This window comes from Lasioglossum baleicum, chromosome 19 (assembly GCF_051020765.1).
Source record: "Lasioglossum baleicum chromosome 19, iyLasBale1, whole genome shotgun sequence".
Classification (NCBI taxonomy): domain Eukaryota; kingdom Metazoa; phylum Arthropoda; class Insecta; order Hymenoptera; family Halictidae; genus Lasioglossum; species Lasioglossum baleicum.
In genome coordinates, this window is record NC_134947.1 from 2,909,566 (window position 1) to 2,926,809 (window position 17,244).

General features: G+C 40.2%; 2 protein-coding genes, 1 long non-coding RNA gene and 1 pseudogene across 3 annotated transcripts; 3 read left to right on the plus strand and 1 right to left on the minus strand.

The window, feature by feature from the left end:
- Positions 1–261: 261 nt before the first annotated feature.
- LOC143218430 (uncharacterized) lies at positions 262–2,097 on the minus strand. Its single transcript, XR_013011060.1, has 3 exons — positions 1,060–2,097; positions 802–995; positions 262–710 (listed from the first exon to the last, which is right to left on the minus strand). It is a non-coding gene; the product is annotated as an uncharacterized LOC143218430 (long non-coding RNA).
- A 9,284-nt stretch (positions 2,098–11,381) lies between these two features.
- LOC143218373 (uncharacterized) lies at positions 11,382–12,812 on the plus strand. Its single transcript, XM_076443507.1, has 6 exons — positions 11,382–11,609; positions 11,705–11,794; positions 11,874–11,936; positions 12,014–12,318; positions 12,404–12,563; positions 12,645–12,812. Exons 1-6 carry the CDS (start codon positions 11,399–11,401, stop codon positions 12,758–12,760), a joined length of 945 nt encoding a protein of 314 aa, XP_076299622.1. The 5' UTR covers positions 11,382–11,398; the 3' UTR covers positions 12,761–12,812.
- A 1,777-nt stretch (positions 12,813–14,589) lies between these two features.
- Positions 14,590–15,351, plus strand: LOC143218419 (dihydroorotate dehydrogenase (quinone), mitochondrial-like). The gene is made up of 2 exons (XM_076443572.1): positions 14,590–15,154; positions 15,227–15,351. The coding sequence occupies exon 1, from the start codon at positions 14,803–14,805 to the stop codon at positions 15,106–15,108; it is 306 nt and encodes a 101-aa protein (XP_076299687.1). The 5' UTR covers positions 14,590–14,802; the 3' UTR covers positions 15,109–15,154; positions 15,227–15,351.
- LOC143218418 (dihydroorotate dehydrogenase (quinone), mitochondrial pseudogene) lies at positions 15,222–16,352 on the plus strand (annotated as a pseudogene).
- Positions 16,353–17,244: the final 892 nt, after the last annotated feature.

Sequence of the window (17,244 nt, forward strand, 5' to 3'; positions counted from 1 at the left end):
TATCCTGTCCGCCGCCCTTTTGAGCCACATTTGAATGGCGATCTCAGTGTCTCGTCTCGTTGCAACAACGCGTCCCTTTTCTGCAGCACCTTGAATAAAAATTTCTTATTCTGTTAATTTGTACATGAATCATCTTTTATAATAACACTAAAATAAGGGCGATACTTACATATTACGAGGTTGGCGATATTTAATGTATTGAAGCATACTTGATAAAATCGTCAATAAAGTTTTGTAATCGTAAAAAAACTTACAGAATGATTGGAAATGTTCAAATATTAATAACTGTATATTAATTTAGATGATAGTAAAATTAAATCTGAACGAATTTACATAATTTTCCTTAAAACACTTGAGAATCGCCAATAAACAAACGCTGTTCTACAGAGACTGTTTAAGAACGCAAAGTGCTCCTTGAAATCTCTCGACTTTCAATGAAGAGTTTACGCTACTTTACGGGTGTACAAATAGAAAAAAAAATATTGAAGCGCTATTCTTGAGACGTTTAACTACTCGGGTAGTTTGATCGTCACGAGTAGACGGAAACACATTCGGATTAGATTGGCCAAACTCTGACACACTAATGCTGTCCTAATGATGTACTCGCATTTATGAGACAATGAAAGTTAAAGTTGAAGTTGAAGTTGCTTATTATGTAGTGCTGCTTTCTCCCTGCAGCGACTCCTCGCCGTTGCCGTGGTGATGAGTGACTGAAAATAAAATATATTTTGATTGAAAAGACACAAATTACAGAAGAATGGTTTATATAGATCAGTGCTTCCTTATTTTGGATTTACATACCCATGTTCCTCTGTCTTATATTTATGTATGGAGGAGTTCTGAGAATAGTTTCCTCCTCGGGCGAGTCGACGTTGACGTCCATGCTGAACGATGTCGTGCTTGACCTTTTCCGTCGAGGTCGTTCTACCTCCCACAGCAGACGCTTATTGTGTCCTCCGCTTTTCGGGCCTTACTCCTGGCCTTCATGTAATCGTCTAGAAACATTAAACAGTTATTATTTCAATTGTACATTTATGGCGTATAATAATTATAACTTACCGAAAGTGCTGTTTTTGAAGAGCTTTACAGGATGCTGCGACCATTACGTGCTGTGTCGCGTTAACTATTAGGTTTAGGACATATGAAGGTCAACACTTTTATACTCAGAATTTGATACTCTATCGATCTATATGGTACAGAATAATGTTGTACTGTGTGGCATTCTCGGTTTATACATACAATGAAATTGTTTAAATTGAAATTGATCAAATTAATTGAACAAATGTAGAATTTTTAGCAATTCGAATGGAGTAATGGGAAAATTACAAATTTTTCGTCGATTTCTAGTTTTACACACTTGTAGGCTATATCTTTAATATTGAAAATTTGTAAGGGCCCCAAGTTATACTGTTCTACTAGAAAAATGCCCAATTGTGAAGATTTGCACGGCCTCTCATAAAAATCTTTTAAAATCGAAAACTTTCTAGCAACTGCTTGACATACGTTATTTGCGATTATGACATTCTTTAAGAGAATTATGCTACCGTCGTTTAGGCAGCAGCAGTTGTCAGGCTCAGTAATTTTTAATATGAAATTACTGTAAATAATTATTTTATACTGTTTGGATACTTCATAATCTCCTATTAACGGACCTTCTGAATGTTGCTTCTCAAAAATTGGATATTTAATATTTTTCACTTTTCCTGCAGCAAGATTACATTTTTCGGTGTATCGTTTAACTATTTGTTGTAATGGTTTATCGTTTTTTCTGATACAGTGTAATATTGTTTGCAAAAAATTTTCAAATTGGAAAGCGCTAAAATTATCTACCGGTCCATTAATCCTAACGTCCTGTGTTATGTGCAGAAGATTATGGACATTATGCGTGATGTGTTTTTCACCGTACAGCTCTTTAAAACAAGTGACAAAGTATGTCATTAATTCTGACGCGTAATCAATGAGATTAAAATGTCTGGATGTTGATAATATGGTCATTGCTGCATGCAAAGTGAGAAAATTAAAATATCTACTTTTACTGATATTACCTAATAAAACTATTGGGCCGGTGTAAAATAGAAATTGACGAAATTCGGTTGCTTTCCATCTTTTCACCTCGGCCAAGGTGCGAGGTTTTCTATTCAATTCTGCCGGAATATTTTTGGTCTGCTGAATAAGTGCATTTGAAATATTTGAAATTTTTAAATTTGATATTTTTGTCTTAGGTTCACCACAACACCACAAATTAACAACTAATTTCCTCGTAACACCCAAGCAAACTAGATGCATATAGTCCAAAGGGAATGAATCGACCATATTAATTCCCGGGATATTCATTAAAATTGATGAGCTAGCATGATGCTCTATCTGACTTTGCGATCTGAACTCAGCGTCTGTTCTCAAACGGATATCCTTTACATCAGGGAAACACATTCTACTTTGTTTTAAAGCTCCTTCAGCCTTGCACTTAGTGCACGAAAAGTATCCCGTATGACCTTTTATACATTTAATTTGTGCCTTGGCAACAGCATCGCATATGAAATTTTTAATTTCCAAATAATACAATTTCCCCTTAATTAAAAATCCGTTGTTGGCTATTTGCACTGTATCCTGGACAAAATCACTTAAGAAAAGGTTGGGATCTGCAGGCTTATCGTTACCATGGTATATACCAACCATACCAACATTTTTATCACCCGCAATGCTACACAGAATGGGATAAACCTGACTTTTAGAACTTTTAGCCAATGGTAAACCATCTACATTAATGTTGACTGGAATAATGTTGTTGTCGATTGAAGAAATGTCTACATTTTCAATTAAATTCAATATTGTATTTTGTAAACCAAAGTGATAATATTCTCCCGGGTCTACCTGTTTTGTTTCTACATTTCTACAGGTCCTTAAAAGAGTCCTAGCATCTGAAGGTAAATTATTCGTAATTGGCATTTTTAAAAGAGAAAGCAGATCGTTAATTGCACAATGAGATATATTGCGCTTTATAGCCCACTCTGCTAGCAGAACATTAAAACTTTCATTTGCAAGACTTTCTGCGGAATTGTTACTGGAATTCGGTATTTCAGGTTGAATGTTTTCTACGAAAACTTCACTATCAATATTATTAACAAAATCTGAATAAACGAAATTAGAGGTGGAGGTAGAGGTTCCCTGATGTAAAGATGGATTCGAAGCAAGTGAGAACCTCTTAGCACGCATATAATATTTCTGCATTTTCCGTTTTGCTGTCATTTTGTCAATAATAGTGTGACGAAGTAAGATGTTACGCAACAGCAACAGCAACAGTAAGCGCAACAGCAACAGCAACAACTTCCAGCAGCAACCGGAAAAACTGAATCCTTAAAAAAATTTACGAAAATTAATAAAAACTTTAGCTATTAAACAATATGTAGTAGAAGCAGAGCATAAGCAAAAACACTAACTCGAACAAATAACACCAATGCTAATACTCACTGTTAGATTATGGGTATGTATATAAGTAAACACCACACTGTTTAAAATGATTTCTGGAGAACACTGGAGGCGCGTCTTTATACTTCGATAGAAACGCAGGAATGGCAAACGCTCAGATCAAAAACAGAAGAGCAACAGCACGTATAGCATATATTTTCCGCGGCATGGGACCCTCGATCCTCAGTTGTTCATATAGGATTGTTGCTCTTTTGTTTCTGATCTGAGCGTTCGTCATTCCTGCGTTTCCATCGAAGTATAAAGACGCGCCTCCAGTATTCTCCAGAAATCATTTTAAACAGTGTGGTTTTTACTTATATACATACCCATAATCTAACAGTGAGTATTAGCATTGGTGTTATTTGTTCGAGTTAGTGTTTTTGCTTATGCCCTTCTACTACGTTTGTTTCATTGATAAAACTTAGAGATCCCCAATTCTCGTCTATATAAATACACGTGGTACGTGAATCGTGTACATAGTACGAATTTAAGGATCCGTGCAGACAGATCCGTGTACACGTTTTCACGGATCCTTAAATTCGTACTATGTACACGGTTCACGTACCACGTGTATTTACACGTGTATTTTAGTACACGTTCTAAACCGTGATCTCTACTAAAACTTTCATTAATTTTCGTACATTTTTTTAAAGATACAATTTCTCCGGTTGCTGCTGGAAGCTGTTGCTGTTGCTGAAGATATTGCTTTGCGATTGCTGCCGCTGTTGCTGTTGCTGTGGGCCGAAGTTGCGCGTAAGTATATACAGTGTACATATATAAATATATATTTACACAGTGGGTGTACAAAGCATTCGTACACCTTCTAAAACCGAATAACTTTTTCAAAATTCGACCCAACAGCTTGAGTTTTTTTGAGACGTTAGAAGGATTACTTTACTAGCTAATGTACAAATAATTGTTTTTTGAAAAAGTAAAGATCACGATTTTAAATTTTTTATCTGTGCCTGTTCCGTTACCGAAAATTGCAGTAAACGGAAGATAAAGGGATGTGGTGAGGGATCGAAGAGAAAAGACGTGTGTTTTGTTAGATGGTTGATGCAAGATCCTTTATTTAATTCCTCTCTTTAATTAATTGTATTTATATCGTAATTATTTGTTTAAATTCGTCTCTAAATTTTACCGAACTTTACAATTCTTAGGTAATACACATACAATGGAGGCGGCACACTATTTGAAAGACAGCAGGAGAACATGGACTGTTGTTCAGTTTGTCAAGGATGGAACTGTGGAAGCGGTGCCAAGTAACTGGCTAGAAGGCCATAAGTGTTACTGGCCACCGCTAAAGAAGTCAAAATTGCTTAATGCAATAAAAAACACGGAAACACCTCGAACAACGTGGGATCACTTTTCAGTGAAACTTTTTAACCATAGCAATTTCGGTAAATTGAAATAGTTATATGTGTACACCGTACATCTGTTCATCTTGAGCAGAAACGTGCCCAATAGTGTGCGAAGAAGTCGTATTTGGGCTGTTTGTGACAGCATCAATTGAGAACGGTAGAACGTAAAAAGCTTCGGTTTGAAACGTTAGACGCGGCGTATCTTCGAGAAGGTATTAGAGCAAACCGCATTCGAAAAAGTCCATTTGATCAAAAGTTATAAGCAGAAACGTGCCCAAAAGAGAGCGAAAAAGTTGACTTTTTTCACTAATAACGTCACAACTTTTGAACCAATAGACTTTTTTGAATGCGGTTTGTTCCTAAACCTTCCCGAAGAAACGCCGCGTCTAATGGTTCAAGCCCCAGCTTTCTACATTGAGCCGTTCTCAAGTGATGCCGTTACAAACATACATAAGTACATACATACAGACAGACAGACACGATTTTATTATAAATAGAGATAGAGATAGAAATATAGATATAGAGTGTAACGTCCTAACGTCCGTCACCGGACTCGCTCCTTATATTTGCGTCACAAACAAACGCATAATTAATTAATATTAAAGTCTGACAAGATTTCATCTGACGTCATCACTTTGGAATGCGATCTCGTCAAGCCTCAATGATTTTGGAAATAACAATTTCAAGGCCTGCTCACTCAGGCATAAGATCTTATTGTTTCCCCCACTGATCCACTGCCTGCTCTCTCAACCACGAAATTCTTCCTATTATCTCCCCACCACAAACCCACCTGGCAACAGTCCTATAAAAAGCCAGGACCGGAGAGCAGAGGCCCCCCCTTTTTAGTCGCTCTTAGGCTCTTAGGCTCTTAGTCTCTTAGTCTCTTAGTCTCTTAGTCAGTCAGATACAAATTCATTAATTTATTTCGAGCACTTCAAAATCGTCAGTCAGTCGGTCGAGATTGTTTAATCTAGAGTCACGAACGTAGCACAGAATATCTATTCAATATTCGCGTAGCTTTTCTAATCTACGCTTACAACGTTCCGAATTCCATAAACCAGTTCTCATTGATGAACAAATCGGGACGCTATAAAGTATTTATAGTTAACACCCGTGATCTGAGAGAACGCCTCCGTTTACCAAATTCTCCTTACGATTCACGTACGGTTTTACAACAATCTACTCAAAAAGTGACGTGTGTGCGTGCGACAGGAACGAAGTGCGAGTGAAGTGAAAATCGCGTACCTACAAGAACCCGCTATCCTTTTCTCCCTCGAATTAGGCGGACTTGGTCCAGCCGTCCGAGCCAACGATCCAACCCGAATTAGGCGGACTTGGTCCAGCCGTTCGAGCCAACGATCCAACCCGAATTAGGCGGACTTGGTCCAGCCGTTCGGGCGCCCCCCTAAATCCCGAATCAAAACCTCTCTCGAGATCGAATATCAAAATACCGATAAAATTTCACTCGGACCGGGATCTGCGTGGTACTCTCCCACGTCACCGCGAGTCGCGAGCGAGAAATCGAAAGCGCGAATCCGAATCGTTCCCATTTTTCCTTCTAACGCCCGACCTCGGACGTTACATTGGTGACAGCAGCGGTGGGATTTCGAATTGCTCAACGGAGCACCCACAATTGCCACATCCTGCGTAATTTTCAACATACACGATGTCTCGAACGTCGAATCCAAGCAACCCTGCATCGGTACAGTCGGTTCTCAATGAGGCCACAGCGAGGGAGCTCGTTTTACTGGAACAACTCGAAACAATGGGGCGAAGACACCAAGAACTGCTCGACAAATACAACGCACATCAAGGACGTGAGCGAGTCCCTGTCGTAAAATCCGAACCCGCAGCAAACCTCACCGCGGTCGAAGGGTTGGCCGACAAATTAAAGAAACTGCAGGAAATGATCGAGAATCTGGGCAGCCCAGCAAACTCCCACACATCCGAGCGCAGTCCGACACCCGATCGTTCAAGGCCGCTGGACAGGATCGCGCACAGAATTGAGGCCCATTCATCCCGCGAATACGGACGAATTACGTTGAAGGACGCAGTGGAAACCGTCCCTCACTTCGATGGCGAGAATATCACCGTTTTTCAATTCGCACGAGCATGTAAGCGGGCTCGTGAAATGCTGCCTGCGAAAGCTGAGCCAAACCTGGCCAAACTGTTACGTAATCGGTTGAAAGGACACGCAGCTCTGGCCGTCGAAGACCAAATACATCAATCGGTAGACGAATTGATCAACAGACTGAGATACGTCTTCTCACCTTCAAAAACTCCGAATCATTACCGAGGCGAATTGGCCAACATAATTAAAGAGCCCAAGGAACATATCCTCGACTACATTTCGAGAGTCAAGGATCTAAACTCCGCTATTATCGACGGCGAAAAGGAACGATACGGTACGCTGAGTAACAATCACGTCAACGACATCGACGACCTCACTCTGGAGTCCTTCCTGGACGGGCTACCCCCTACCATGAGGACTCGAATACGTCACGAGGGCTGTTACGGTTTAACCGAGACCTTCGACTCCGCCATCCAAATCACGAAAGAAATGGAGAGAGACAGCCGAAGATTTTCAACAGCCCCGCGATCGACGCCAACCACGTGCCAAATGTGCCTCCGACCGGGACATGAAGCCCGTGCCTGTCGCGACCACGGAATATCTCGCGGTCAAGGACCGTCCCGCGATTATGGATCGCCCCGTAACTACGGACCGCCCCGTGATTATGGATCGCCCCGCGACAGTGGACCGCCCCGCGGCCCCATGCACGACCTTCAAGGTCGACCAACTCGATGGCCAGATCCACCACGCCGCGTCGCCAACAACGACGCAACTAACACCCGACCATTCCAAGGCGCAGGAACGAAAATCTGTGCCTATTGCAAAGCGACGGGCCACTTAATTTCGGAGTGTAGGAAACGGGCCTACAATAATCAAAGGTTTCAGGGAAACGAGGATCGCCCACGAGAAACTACGAGCGCGTATCGTGGAGCACCAGCACAACAGACGCGCTCCGCCCTCCCGATAGTCACGAAACAAGAGAACCAGGACGAACACGAGCATGTGCAGTCCAATTGAAATCAGCTCTGGTCGTACCCGCAATAATGCTGCACTCCGCTGATCTCAAAGAAGCAACAGAAACCATGGTCGACACCGGATCAGAGATAAACATCATAAAGCGAGAAGCTTTGAGTAAACCCGAGCTGATTAACGCTCAAGAAAAAGTGAGCATCACGGGCATCACGAGCCATACCATCACCACTCTCGGCACGTTCGAAATTAATATATTCAATCACAAAGTGACGTTTCACGTCGTCGCCGACGACCTACCGATACCTCAAAAGGGCATCATTGGCTCCGAATTCTTCCGAAATCAATCCGTCGACATCGTCTACTCAGAAAATTGTCTCCGTTTCCATGGCACCACTATTCCATTTCTCAATCACAAACAAATTACGCTTCCGGCAAGATCCAAAACGGTCATTCCAGTACACATTCTAAATCCAAACCTTGACGAAGGCTACGTGCCGCGCCAAGATCTCGGCGAAGGGGTCCATTTGGGACACGCCATAATAAAATCGAAACAAGGGAAATCCTACCTCCCCGCAGTCAATACAACAAATCAAAATGTCATGCTGCGAGAACCTAACGTCGAACTCCAGGAGTTTGAGGAATTCAAGGAACCTCTACCGATTCCTTCTTCACAGATCTCTTCTATTCCTATTTCTTCTATTTCTATTTCGTCCACCACAGTACACCCACTCACTGAATCTTTACCAAATCCAGGTGTGCTGTGCGTGAAGTCTCAATCTTCTCCAGAGGCATGCGAACCAAATTCCAATTCTAATTCTACTAATTCTCGCATGTCGGAGCTCTATTCTAAAGAATCCAAGCCGATTCTATCTATCTGTGAAGAAAAATCCTCTGAGGATACGTCGAATCCCGTCTCATTATTCCCTGGCCATCTCACTCACCAAGATACTAAATCTCCAATATCATCCGATACAAACCCGTACGCCAATGACCGAACAACCGAGATCATGAAACATTTAAACACGGAACATTTAAATGCGGAGGAAGAAGCCAGCGTCAGAAACCTTGTGAAAGAATATAACGCCGTATTTCATCTACCCGAAAGTCAACTTGGATGCACCAACGCAATCACCCATCGGATAACAACGACGGACGACCGACCAATAAACGTAAAACAATATCGCTTTCCGCCGATTCACAAAGAAGAAGTGAATAAGCAAGTCAACGAACTCCTCGACAACAATATCATAAGGCCATCGATATCACCATACAATTCCCCCATCTGGATAGTCCCCAAGAAACCGGGGCCGGACGGTCAAAAGAAATGGCGAATGGTAATCGATTACCGACTATTGAACGCCAAAACCATACCCGACGCCTATCCGCTACCCAACATTACGGATATATTAGACCAATTAGGCGGCGCTAAATATTTCTCTGTCTTCGACTTGGCGTCAGGATTCCACCAGATCCCGATGGACGAATCCGACATGCAGAAGACAGCATTTTCCACTCCTCATGGGCACTATGAGTTTAAACGAATGCCATTCGGCCTGAGAAACGCACCCGCCACCTTCCAACGATTGATGGACCATATCCTCTCCGGACTCCAAGGAATAGAGATGTTCATATACTTGGATGACATAGTCATATACGCAAGCTCCATCAGAGAACACGAAATCAAATTCAGGAAATTAGCCGAAAAACTGCTCGAGGCCAATCTCAAACTCCAACCTTCTCATATAACTATTTTCTTCTCTTTTCATTTCACCCTCCATAGCTGCAGTTTGCGCTATGTGAGCCCACATTCTCTTTTCTTTTCATTTCATCCTCCATAGCTGCAGTTTGCGCTATGTGAGCCTACATTCTCTTTTCTTTTCATTTCATCCTCCATAGCTGCAGTTTGCGCTATGTGAGCCTACATTTTCATTTCCTTTCTTTCTCCACAACTGCAGTTAGCAGTGTGTGAGTGCCATTTTAGTTCTTACTCCTTGCAATTTCTTGGTATTTTCCACTCCCTTCGCGGGAGTCTATCGCGTTCAGCGAACAAAAAAATCAAATTCGTTTGCTTTGCGAACGAATTCTCTTTTTTTTCTCCGAGGGGTGACGTGTAACGTCCTAACGTCCGTCACCGGACTCGCTCCTTATATTTGCGTCACAAACAAACGCATAATTAATTAATATTAAAGTCTGACAAGATTTCATCTGACGTCATCACTTTGGAATGCGATCTCGTCAAGCCTCAATGATTTTGGAAATAACAATTTCAAGGCCTGCTCACTCAGGCATAAGATCTTATTGTTTCCCCCACTGATCCACTGCCTGCTCTCTCAACCACGAAATTCTTCCTATTATCTCCCCACCACAAACCCACCTGGCAACAGTCCTATAAAAAGCCAGGACCGGAGAGCAGAGGCCCCCCCTTTTTAGTCGCTCTTAGGCTCTTAGGCTCTTAGTCTCTTAGTCTCTTAGTCTCTTAGTCAGTCAGATACAAATTCATTAATTTATTTCGAGCACTTCAAAATCGTCAGTCAGTCGGTCGAGATTGTTTAATCTAGAGTCACGAACGTAGCACAGAATATCTATTCAATATTCGCGTAGCTTTTCTAATCTACGCTTACAACGTTCCGAATTCCATAAACCAGTTCTCATTGATGAACAAATCGGGACGCTATAAAGTATTTATAGTTAACACCCGTGATCTGAGAGAACGCCTCCGTTTACCAAATTCTCCTTACGATTCACGTACGGTTTTACAACAATCTACTCAAAAAGTGACGTGTGTGCGTGCGACAGGAACGAAGTGCGAGTGAAGTGAAAATCGCGTACCTACAAGAACCCGCTATCCTTTTCTCCCTCGAATTAGGCGGACTTGGTCCAGCCGTCCGAGCCAACGATCCAACCCGAATTAGGCGGACTTGGTCCAGCCGTTCGAGCCAACGATCCAACCCGAATTAGGCGGACTTGGTCCAGCCGTTCGGGCGCCCCCCTAAATCCCGAATCAAAACCTCTCTCGAGATCGAATATCAAAATACCGATAAAATTTCACTCGGACCGGGATCTGCGTGGTACTCTCCCACGTCACCGCGAGTCGCGAGCGAGAAATCGAAAGCGCGAATCCGAATCGTTCCCATTTTTCCTTCTAACGCCCGACCTCGGACGTTACAAGAGATATATAGAGATAGAGATTGAGTCTTCCCTCGCAGAGTAATGACACAGTTGACGTACGTGAATACACGTGTGTCTAAATAAATATATAATTTAATCGAAATAAATAAATAATTAATTTTAAATATTCTTAAATGGATAAAATTGATTTGCAGAAGGGTGCAATTGATTTGTAAAAGGGTGAAATTGATTTACAGAAAGGTGAAATTCACTTGCAGAAGGGTGAATTTGGAGCGGAGAACATATATAAATTGTCATCATCAGTGTCAAAGTTTTTGGTCGGGCCCCAAACTACTTGTCGACGGGCTGCGTGTTTGACGTACCTGCCGTACATGTACACAATTAAAATAATAATTATACAATGCTTTTAGACGATTACGCGAAAGCGAGGAGGAAGGCGAAGGCGGCTGAAGATACCAGCGACCTCCAGTCAGAGATTGACCAGACGGGTGCCCTGAAAAAGAGGAGAATTTCGCGACCACCACGGTTCAACAATGACGACGAATCGTCGTCTGATTGTACTCTCTCTGTCCTTCCTTCTCCCCCAAGACAGAGGACTAACAGTAAGATTGGTATGTAAATACAAACAAAAGCACCCTACATATTAAACATTAAATATTACTGTAATTAGTAAATCTTTTTTCATGAAAATATATTTCATTTTCAGTCACTGCCATCAACGAGGATGTCGGATCCCCATCGTTATTGGCAAATATAGGGGGAGAGAGGAGGAGGCAACAACACCATGAGGCCATCAGTGAGGATGTCGATAGTTATACATGATTCACTTTCTGTAATTAGTAAATGTTTTTAATCAAAATATATTTTATTTTCAGACTCACATTATTCGCATGCCGACAACGAGGAGTCGCTGGATATGGCGGAGCAATCTATTGTTCGTAAGTTAAGGAAAATGTTTTAGAGATAATAAGTAAATTTACTTTAACAAATATAATTTGTAATAAACAATTAATAGGAAACCAAGAAGCTGGACACAGTAAGGAGGGCCTGGAGACATTACTACAATCTATGAAGAACATAGAACAACAAGGGCATCTCTTCAGAGCTCTCCTCACCGATGTACTTCAAGAGGTAAAGGATTTAAAAGAAGAAGTGCGGCAATTAAAAGAAGCGGGGAACAAGATAGCCGCTGGAGAAGACCATAGAGAGAGGGTCCCATTTTTACAGAGATTTTCGCCGCTAAAGTTTCCGCTCAACACGGACGAGGAGTTCTCTACTTTTGAGAATATCTTAAATAGCGGCGAACAATTTCAAGATGGCGTAAGTAAAATTTATTGATACCTGAAATTGATCTTTCATTTTGATATAGTTAACAGAATGTAATATTAATAACTTCTTAATTTAGGTTCAGGAATTATACAAAATTGGCGGCGAGAACGTTTACCAATTTGTAAAAAGAGTTCTGTCGACGCTAATTACGAATAATTTGGCGTTGACATATAGCTGGTTGGGCAGAAAGGGGAAGAAGCCCTTTAGTACATTAAATATCGCCAACCTCGTAATATGTAAGTATCGCCCTTATTTTAGTGTTATTATAAAAGTGATGATTCATGTACAAATTAACAGAATAAGAAATTTTATTCAAGGTGCTGCAGAAAAGGTACGCGTCTGTGCAACAAGACGAGAAGCCGAGATTGCCATACAAATGTGGCTCAAAAGGGCGGCGGACAGAATTGCGGCCAGATTAAATAAAAACCTTTAGATTTTATTGTTATTTATAATAGTTTTCATTGTTAATAAACCACATATATATTTCCTATAATTAAATGTCCTGTGTATATATATGTATAAATATATATATATATATATATATATATGATATTGGTCATGCGAAAAGGGACTGGGACCCTTCCAGTCTCTTTTTTTCACATGACCAATCAAATATATATATATGTATATATATTAATTATATTTAATTAATATTTTTGGACCTGCAAGATATCTTGAATGTCCTACGAACGTATTCCAAACGGCCTATGAAAGTTTTCTCAACGGCTTGTGTTACATATACCTTACGTTTTAAAAACATCCCAAGAATGTCCATTAGACATCTAAAAACGTATTCCAAACGGCCTACGAAAGTTTTCTCAACGGTCTGTGTTACAATACCGTACGTTTTAAAAACATTCCAAGAATGTCGATTAGACGTTTTTTAGACGTTTAATGGATATTTTTGGGACGTTTTTAGAACGTACGGTTTAGTAACAAAGCCGTTGAGAAGACTTTCGTAGGCCGTTCGGAATACGTTCGGAGGACATTCAAGACGTCCGTAAGATACCTTGAATGTCCGACAGCATACGCATTTAAGACGTCTTCAAGATGTCTCTGTGTTATCTGGGTATAGACTGCAGTATTATACATTTATGATAAAAATGGGTAGGTCTAATTTCTGACACTAAAAAAATTTGAAGGATTTAAATTTACTACTATATTAGTTTTAACCTATTAAATATATTCAACAAGATAATAAATATTTATTGCACACCAGAGCTTGTTGCAATTCAGGAGAAAGCTTTTATTTTGCATAAAGGTCCGCAGTCTAACTATTATAAATGGACTGCTAAATTTGTTCGTTAGTTCTCACGTTGGTAATCATGGTATTTTTATATTTTCCTTTCCAACAATAACACAGTCTCGAGCAGAAATCGTGCACAGCCTGGCGAGCAGATGGCGGGCATTATGCCGTCAGAAGCTGCTCAGGCTGAACGAAGGCAGAGGTCAGGACCGAGCTGCCTTCGTTCTGCCCGAGCAGCTTCTGCCGGACAGATGCCCGTCCAAAATCGAGCATTTTGCTTACTGGCATGTGAACTCATTTTTACGGGATTAGTTCTATGCTCTTGTAGCATTCTCAATCATTTAACATTCAGTTACTCGCACTCCACTTTCTACATAATTTCTATATTAAATAAAATAACTGCTTCAATGCGCAAAATGAATATTTGTCAGTGTAGTAGTCGACACCTTTGTTCATGCTTGTAACACTAAATTTAAAGTTTCGAGGCTGAAAGTATTGTACGCGAGTAATTAAAAGTTAAATATTCGATATACTATGTTTATTATAACAAAATTTATCGTGATTTCTAAGTGAAATGATTTCTGGCTAAACTTAAAAATTAATATTTTCGTAAAAATTCTGGTTGATCGTTATACTGATTGTGTTTACCTGCGACTATCGCACCTGTATGAAAACATCGATACCCGCGAGGTTCAACGTATTCGAGTTATATGGCAAAGAAACAAACAGTAACACTGCCTTCTTAGACATTGTTCTTATTAAAATAACTTGTTTTTATTTTATACTCGAACTTGTAAGATTGCTATTGAAAAAATAAAATTTTCATTCATGATTTGAAGAGTAGGATTTTCTTCAGTCGATTATATGTATAAAACGGAACGGCATTCTAATGTTTATTCTTTTTCTGCAGGGGGGACAATTGACAGAGGCAGAATTCAAGATTCAGAGATCTCTACATTGCTCTACATAGAGAGTGGGTCCAGCTAAATATTCAACCATTTTCCATGATAGAGAGTCTTTCCATTGCGGTGTGGTATCTGAACAAACGCTCGAACCCGCCTAAAATTTTAAACAACACCCCGTTTGATTGTCGCCCACTATCTTATTGGAAGCATCCTGATTGGAAAACAACTTCTGTGACGAATTGAAAACGATCGCATATAACCTTAGCGGTACATATAGTTTTAGATCCTTTCTTGTGACTTTCTCCAAATCTGTTATATTTCACAATGGCTCGTCGATTGAGTGGCAAAGATAAGCTCAAGTCACTGTTGACAGTGACCAGCACAGCTGTAACTTTGTATGGTGGTATATGTTTGTACCAAAGCGATGAGAAATTTTATAATAGATATGCTGTGCCATTGATTCGACTGGTAGACCCAGAATTGGCTCACAATGCTGCCATTAAGATGCTGAAGTGGGGTCTTGTAGGCAAGCAGACCACAACAGATCCATGTTCTCTTGAAACGAATGTATGGGGCATGCAGTTTAACAACCCCTTGGGGATGGCAGCTGGATTTGACAAGCAAGCATAAGTTGTAGAAGGCTTGCACAAGATAGGCTTTAGCTTTGTAGAAATCGGTAACACCTTACAACAGTCCACTTTTCTATTCCCACTAATATCTTCGATTTTACATCTTAACTATGTTTCAGGATCGGTTACTCCGAAGCCACAGGACGGCAATCCAAAACCAAGAGTATTCAGGCTGGTAGAAGACAATGCCGTTATAAACAGATACGGCTTTAACAGCCAGGGACACGACACTGTATGGCACCGCTTAAGAAAGCTCAAAGACAATAAAGACTTTCATGGTATCGTTGGAGTAAACCTAGTCAAAAATAAAACAATGCAAGATGCAGCTCAGGACTACATAGACGGGATTAAGAAGTTCTCAAATGTAGCTGATTACTTTGTTATAAATGTTTCCAGTCCAAACACGCCTGGTTTAAGATCCTTGCAGAGCAAGAAGGATTTGGAGAAATTGTTAACAAGGATAAACGAAGTCAGACAGTCGATAGAGAGCAAACAGCCGTTAGTGTTGAAGCTGGCTCCGGACTTGTCCGAGTCGGAGAGGCAGGACGTCGCTGATGTAATACTCAGTGAGAAAAGTAAAGTGGATGGTCTGATATTGTGCAATACCACGACTACGCGGAAAAATTTGAAAAGCTCGTTCAAAGAGGAGGATGGAGGACTGAGCGGAGCTCCTCTGACCAATATGTCGACCTCAATAATCTCGGACATGTAGAAGAGAACGAAAGGAAGCGTTCCTATCATCGGCGCTAGTGGTATTTTTAGTGGAGCGGATGCCTACGAGAAACTGAAAGCGGGAGCGTCTCTGCTCCAAATCTATACGTCGTTCGCATGCTTAGGGCCACCGATAGTAATGAAAATAAAGAGGGAACTACAGGAAATGCTCGCAAGAGACGGCGTAAAGTCCATAGAAGAAGTGAAGAAGCTAGGATGGTCGTGTTCGAAATAATAACACTGTCCAACACCAAATTTGATTTCAATATACTGTTGGGTCCTTCTTATAGAGTTTTTTGCGCTGATTCCGAATCTGGTTTTAATTTTTTTCCTATACGTCCAGTTTTTGAGAAAATGGAGTTTTAAAAAAAGACATATTTTTCAACTTTAAACAAATATTGCGATGTTATTATAAAAGATATTGAATTGTTCTTTACAGCAAAAGATTCTGTAGACTTTCCCGAATACAGTGATATCCAATATTAATACATTATGATTGTTTAAACATGTTTAAACAATTATTAAAGACGGAGATGCACCACTTTTGCACCAATTTTTGCGGATATTTTCGAATTTATCTCAAAAAATAAGGGTCCAGCGAAAAATTGAACTATACCACGCGAAAGAGCAGACTTTTATCTTGAGAAAACCCCCTGTGAAGTTTGCATGGTCGACGTTTTTACCGAACCAGAAAGCAAAATATCTTCGCCCGACATGCGTTGACGCCAGTGGTGCTCTTCCACTAGCGCGGTCGTTCGTCGGGATACGGCGCGGCGCGCTGCGGTGAAACGGCGCGTGGCTATAAGCGCGCAATTATGTCAGCTTACTTAAATGTAATATTTTATTAAATGTTATACTATTGTTATTTATTATTTATTATTATATTTATTCTGTATAAATTATTTTATGTATTTTTTAATGTTGGTCTCTCGTTTATAGTATATTTAATACAAAAAATACCTTTTGTAACAAAAAAATAATTTATTCACACACTACACTATTACACTATTTACAATGCTAATATATATGTGTACACTATTCAGATATAATACACTGTATCGATTTAATATGGAGCAAACTATTTTAATTATGTATTTAAGTCAATAAAAATAGTCCCGTTTATATTGTGTTTGGACTTATTTTACTCGGAAGAATCTCGAGTGTTCATTGGCACTATAATTACAATACATAGATAAGACGACAATTACTGAAAATAAAATTTTTCAGTCACCGCATTGCAGACTTTCCTTACATTGTATGTATTCCGTTGTCCGTGGACCGTCATTTATTTCAAAATATCGTGTTGGTTCTTAAGAAAACTGATGCCAGAGTTCAGTTTCGGCTTTGTGTTTGTTGAAATCAGTCGTGTCAAGCATTTCAAATCTGCATTGCTACGTATAAAACTTCATAAAAAACATTTATAGTT

What these genes read in the sequence shown, in the direction of transcription:
- LOC143218373 (XM_076443507.1), top strand. Translation starts at nt 11,399, where the DNA reads ATGCTTTTAGACGATTACGCGAAAGCGAGGAGGAAGGCGAAGGCGGCT. An exon ending in ACAACACCATGAGGCCATCA is followed by an intron (nt 11,795 to 11,873) that starts GTGAGGATGTCG and finishes TTTTATTTTCAG; the next exon opens with ACTCACATTATTCGCATGCC. An exon ending in TATCGCCAACCTCGTAATAT is followed by an intron (nt 12,564 to 12,644) that starts GTAAGTATCGCC and finishes ATTTTATTCAAG; the next exon opens with GTGCTGCAGAAAAGGTACGC.
- LOC143218419 (XM_076443572.1), top strand. Translation starts at nt 14,803, where the DNA reads ATGGCTCGTCGATTGAGTGGCAAAGATAAGCTCAAGTCACTGTTGACA.